This window comes from Papaver somniferum, unplaced genomic scaffold (assembly GCF_003573695.1).
Source record: "Papaver somniferum cultivar HN1 unplaced genomic scaffold, ASM357369v1 unplaced-scaffold_19, whole genome shotgun sequence".
In the NCBI taxonomy this organism is placed as follows: domain Eukaryota; kingdom Viridiplantae; phylum Streptophyta; class Magnoliopsida; order Ranunculales; family Papaveraceae; genus Papaver; species Papaver somniferum.
Window position 1 is genome coordinate 9,068,606 of NW_020628818.1, and position 6,321 is coordinate 9,074,926.

The 6,321-nt window shown below is 36.9% G+C and overlaps 1 protein-coding gene across 1 annotated transcript; it reads left to right on the forward strand.

Moving 5' to 3' along the window:
* The first annotated feature begins 1,172 nt into the window (after positions 1-1,172).
* Positions 1,173-3,464, forward strand: LOC113338801 (sedoheptulose-1,7-bisphosphatase, chloroplastic-like). The gene is made up of 8 exons (XM_026584184.1): positions 1,173-1,408; positions 1,500-1,622; positions 1,878-2,063; positions 2,184-2,265; positions 2,357-2,578; positions 2,676-2,776; positions 2,861-2,932; positions 3,023-3,464. The coding sequence occupies exons 1-8, from the start codon at positions 1,286-1,288 to the stop codon at positions 3,299-3,301; spliced, it is 1,188 nt and encodes a 395-aa protein (XP_026439969.1). The 5' UTR covers positions 1,173-1,285; the 3' UTR covers positions 3,302-3,464.
* Positions 3,465-6,321: the final 2,857 nt, after the last annotated feature.

Here is a 6,321-nt window from a genome sequence, read left to right on the forward strand (position 1 = left end):
ACAACCATGACAAGAATGGAGACAAGGGGTCTCCCTGCCTGACTCCTTTCCCCCTCCTGAATAGTTTAGATGCATGACCATTGACTAAGGTTGAAAATCTAACACTCGAAAGACACCACCTTATCCAATTTCTCCAGATATTGCCAAAACCAAATCTTTGCATAGTTGTATCCAGGCAAGACCAACTCAAATTATCGAAAGCTTTAGCAAAATCCACTTTCACTACCAAGCCCGGTTCATTTGTCCTCTCTCTTGCATCTATAAGCTCTGAGGCAATCAAAATCCCATCCACAAATCGCAATCGGCCTATTATCAATAAAAGCTCCTTGGAATTCAGAAATAATGGAAGGAATTACCAACTTTAATCTTTCGGCCAGTTATTTTGAGATAATCTTATAAATCCCTCCAATTAGATTAATAGGCCTGTAATTACGCATGTTTACTGCACCATCACACTTTGGAAGAAGAATGATATTAGTGCAATTCAGTCTCCAATCTAAGTTGCCAAATTTTTCAAACTCCCTTATGACATCCAAAGTATCTTTCTTCAAAATGTCCCATGTAGCTTTAAAAAATTCCGTAGTGTATCCATCAGGTCCCAGATACTTGTTATTTCCAAAATGCATAATCACATTCTTCGCTTCAGCTTCTTCAAAAGGTTTCTCAAGTAAGATACTTTGTTGAACTGAAATTGTAGGCATCTGTAGATTATCAAATCTTGGCCTAAAAATATCATCTTCCTGGAAAACCTTTGAAAAGTAGTCTTTTGCTTCCCCACTGATTAGTTTTCTGTCACGACACATCACCCCATCAATAACGAGAGAGTTGATATTATGATTTCTGAGTTTGAAAGAAGCATATTTGTGAAAGAATTTAGAATTCCTTTCTCCATCTGCCAACCATATCCCTTTTGACCTTGCATGGCGTGCCATTTCCTAGCCAAATTAAGAGAAGCACTTTTGTGTTCAACGGAAACACAGATCAAGCCCACACGCACCGAATCACAGATCGTTACAGAATAATAACCCAATAACAGAATAGGGCCCACTATGATGTCATACAAGATCAGTAAATAAGAGCCACAGACACTCCAACACATCCTATCTATACGTCCACCACGTGGCAGAAACCTATTAAGCAGCTTATCCCCAGTACACAAAAGTGTTGCTAATCCCAAGCAAATAACAGACACTCATAACTACTCCCTACAAAGGTCCAACGGGAGTTACTCAACAAACTCCTTCCATTTCCTCCTTAGAGCTTGTTTTGAATTCTAAAAGTTAATATGGAAACCACAGGAATCATGTGTAGCTCTGGCCGTGGATGTTTCGTGCCCGAAGCATCCGCCGTATCAGCTCAGCGTTCACTTGCTGTTTTGCCTCCACCTTCTATTTCAAGATCATTCAAGGTACTTCAAGATTTTTTACTTCTTACATTGATGCTAGACTCGAAACGAATGTTTACAATACAGGAACTAATGTTTTGAGATGTTTGTGCAGCCATTTAAATCAAGTTCTATCTTTGGTGAATCTTTACGTACCGTGGCTAAATCATCTGCAAAGCTTTTGAAGACCAAGGCCTCCTCTTCACCTGTCACGAAATGTGAACTCGGAGATAGTTTGGTAATCACTTCTCTCATATCCATAGCTTGCATTTTTATTGAATTGAAGAAACTTGGCGTTGGTTTAGGATTGAACTTGCTCAATTATGTAATTCTGATTACAAAAGAATTTTCTGTCCAACCGCATGGTATTGCAATTGCTCTCGCTACCAATTGATCCGTTCTAATTGATGGGGGATTAGTCATTTGTCATGAATCCTAAAGAAAATAGTATTAATTAGTAGAGAACTGAAATTAATGAGACTGTTTATTGCAGGAAGAATTCTTGGCAAAAGCAACACCTGACAAGAATTTGATTAGAGTGATGATGTGCATGGGAGAAGCCATCAGAACTATTGCCTTCAAAGTCAGAACCGCCTCTTGTGGTGGAACAGCCTGTGTGAATTCATTTGGTGATGAACAACTCGCAGTTGATATGCTCGCAGACAAGTTGCTTTTTGATGTAAGTAACACCAAAATCTTCTACTTCTTATTCGAGCTAGTTGTAGCAATGAAACCGGTGTTATAATAACTCATAGTAACAAATAAGTTCGATTCCTCTGCTGCTTTGATGCTTAGCTAGGCCTTGACTCATTCTCACTTCTGCAAATACGCTTGCTCTGAGGAAGTTCCTGAGCTTCAGGATATGGGAGGCCCAACTGAAGGTTTGCAAAATATTGTAAGCTTCATTGTGATAGTGAAAACTTAAGTACTCGAAACTTGATATAGCTTTATTTTGTTTGGGGTACTAATCAGGAGGATTCAGTGTTGCTTTTGATCCCCTTGACGGCTCTAGCATTGTGGACACCAATTTCACAGTAGGTACCATCTTTGGAGTTTGGCCTGGAGATAAGCTAACAGGTGTTACTGGAAGAGATCAAGTTGCAGCTGCTATGGGTATCTATGGTCCCCGAACAACTTATGTTATTGCCATCAAAGGTTTCCCAGGGACCCATGAATTCCTTCTTCTAGACGAAGGTTAGATAAACATAACAAAACCTACACCAGTTTTGTGTTTCTCATTTTTATTGAGTTTGCGCTCTAAAAAACAGTCCTTTCTTGTCTGAATTTCTAGGTAAATGGCAACATGTCAAAGAAACCACAGAAATCAATGAAGGAAAAATGTTCTCCCCCGGAAATTTGAGAGCCACATTTGACAATGCTAACTATGATAAGGTCTTGTATTCTTCCTTTTCATCCTTATTCAGTTTTGTAACATTGATCACAATATCTCATATTCTTAACATTGTGTCCGAACAGCTTGTCAATTACTATGTTAGAGAGAAGTACACATTGCGGTACACCGGAGGAATGGTTCCTGACGTTAACCAGGTTTATAGAAGAGAAACATAATGATCTTTCCTCACTTTTCTTGTTTGTCTGTAAAAATGACTGACTATGAATTGATTTTCTTTATGGCAGATTATTGTGAAAGAGAAGGGTGTATTTACAAATGTGATATCCCCAACTTCAAAAGCCAAGTTGAGGTTACTATTCGAGGTAGCTCCATTGGGTCTATTAGTCGAAAATGCTGGTGGATACAGTAGTGATGGATACATATCAGTTCTAGACAAGGAGATTACTGCTCTTGATGAAAGAACCCAAGTTGCTTACGGATCAAAGAATGAGATTATTCGGTTCGAAGAAACAATGTATGGAAAATCTAGACTGGCTGGTACCCCTGTTGGAGCTACTGCTTAAATGTTTAAGTAATAGTTTTGCAAGATTAAATTTTATGAACTCGAACTGAATTTTGCATTTCACATTTATATACTATGTTGAGAGATTCATAGTTTCAAATTACAATGTTGGAATGGGGATGTATCGAGATGATGCAAAAACAAGCAAAGAGCTTGTTTCAATAGCTGTTTCGGCTGTTTGTTGACATCCAAAATCCAATGGGTAAACTATATGCAAGCCCAGATATTCAATGTGCAAGAACCATTCTATAAAAACCTGGCTGTATTGCTTATGGACCTTCGGTAATGAAAGAAGGCTGTTTTTAGGCATGCGTAAAACTTTCAGGGCATACTGAATAAAGACAAAAAAGGATTGTAAATAGCAAAATCAGAAGCTCTTTAACCAAATATTTTTATTAATGGTAAATCTGCTCTTTAAGGATTAGTGTTAATACTAATGATTAGTTAAAATAATTAGTGATTAGTGATTAGTTTTAAAATTGTTTAGTTATAAATTTGTGTAGATGAAAAATTTTGAGTAAGAAAAAAAAAAGTTAGATTTTTTGGAGAAGGAGAAGGGGAAAATGAGAAAAAAACTTGTATTTGATTCAATGGATGAGGAGGGTACACTTCTATCTTATGTTTAATCTCACTTTTGTAGCTTAAAATCATAAAAAGTTTGTGTTTTTTCACTAAGGTTCGGCGAGTCTGGAATATGTTCGGCTTAATATATCAGCCGAACCCACCTGGATATTGACAACTAATGAACAGTTCGGCAAGCTGAAAGTGTTATTATTATGAGCCGAATCCACTTTGTAGGCCCTAGTTCGGCTTGTTTAAAAATGTCATAATGAGCCGAACCTAATCATGTATGATCTGGAAGAAAAATTATGTGAGGTTCGGCTTATATTGAGAAAATCGTAAGCGCCGAACCTTTTGGTAGTACATGGTTCGGCTATTTACATAAGTATTATATAAGCCGAACCTGATCATTTATATTCCTGATAATTGTTGGGGTAAGAATTTTATATCGGTTCGGCACATAATGTGAATATCTTAATAGCCGAACCTCGTAAATGTGCTAGGTTCGGCACATATTATGATTATCGAATACGCCGAACCCCTATGCATCTCTATATGTGACTAGGTTCGGCTTGAAATTTCATGAAATTTCATGCCGAACTGTTCATATACTCTTACAGGAAGCTTCTGTGAAGAACAGTTCGGCTAAAAACGCAACTCAATTTTGAGCCGAACCCAACACCGTAACCGTCATTTAATCGATGAGAAACAGCAAAATAGGAAATTTGGTATGTAAAACTTACTTTCTTATCCTCATTTCCGGAGTTGGAAATGCAGTTGGTTCAATTGGTGGTTGATTTTCAGTTTCTACACCTTCATTTTCAATTGGTTCTTCTTCATCAATTGATGGATTAGAAGACGATTTGGTTTGCCTAGTCCCTGCTTTTCTTTGTACGAGTCATTATGTAGTTGAGTTTAATCGACGATCAAATTTTTACGAATCGACAATTAATCATGGTGATGAATTTTTTTTCGCGGGAGGGGAAGAGTTCGGCTAGAAGAGGAAGAAGAAGAGATGTTAAGGAAAACTGATTTTGATTTTTTAGAAAACTGATTTTAGATTTTTGTATTAAGGGTATATAGGTAATTGAACTACCCATAAGGTACCCTTTATAAGGTCACCCAAGATGGGACTATTGTTTTGTATGCCTAGAAAGATTTACGTATGCCTAAAAACAGCCTTCTAATTAAATGTGACAAACTTTCTGTCCTTTAAGAGAATATATGTGGTATAAATGTGAGACAAGAATGAAATCCATACCAAGTAGATGGACAACCGTATTTATATCGACAAGCAGTGAGCACGTGTGATGCACGTTGGCAACATTAATTTTTGTGGAAATTGAATTAGTATCCCTCCTTCTGATGGGCCTTCACAAATATCCCTAACAGACTTCACAAATATCCCTAGTGGCATAATTGAAATTACAATAAAAAAATAGTTTTCATAATCTCATTTTTTAACCTTTATACCTTCTTCTGCTTCTTCTTATCTTCTTTATTTCTCATTTTGAGAAGAAACAATCGAGTTCACCACCATCTCCATCGTCTACATCGCTCTCACCGCCACCATATTCATCGTTCCTATCACCACCACCATCTCCATCGCCTCCACCGCAACTAGCAACACCAATAGTGATATTTATTAGTAGAGTTTATCAACATATTCGTTTTATTTTCAGATCTGATACAGAAAATTCAAGACGTGATTTTGATTCATATTTTAGTTCATCCGATTCATATAGATTGAAAGATCTGATTTCAATTTTGGTAATTCCGAGTTGCAGATAAGTTTTTCATATTCGGCTCATCGAAGCTCAAGACCTATTCAGTTCATATGTTCATCATTTTGGTTGCGTACAATTTTTACTGGTGACCTAATAGCTTTGTTTTCATCTCAATTGTCTTTTCTGATTCATAATCAGAGTCTAAATTTACAATAATCTCATCTTAATCTCACTTGTGAGCTAAGAATTTTGAAAATTTTCACCAAACTTTTTCTAGGGTTCTTGATGTTGGTGTTGCAGTGTTGTTGTTGTTATGGATGTGGTGATGGAGGTGTTATAAAGTTTGTGTTTATGTTTTTTGTTGAATTTATGGTTGATGGTGGTGCTGAGTTATTGAGAGAACAACAAGGATGGGTGCTGCTATTGGTGGAGGAGTTGCAGGAATGAGTGTTGTTATTGTTTATATGTTTTTATGGGATCAATTGTTGTTGTTGACCCAATTTTATAGGATCAACTACGGTTGTTGATCCATTTATGGGATCAACTCCTGTTGTTGACCCGATTTATTGGATCAACTCCTGTTGTTGACCCAATTTTTTATGGGATCAACTACTGTTATTTATCCTTTCAACTCCTGTTGTTGAAAATATTTCCTTTGGATAAGTATAATCATGCTTGTAGTTTAAATTATGTAATTTTCTTCCAATGTTGAACTTGTGGTGCAATGGTAGCA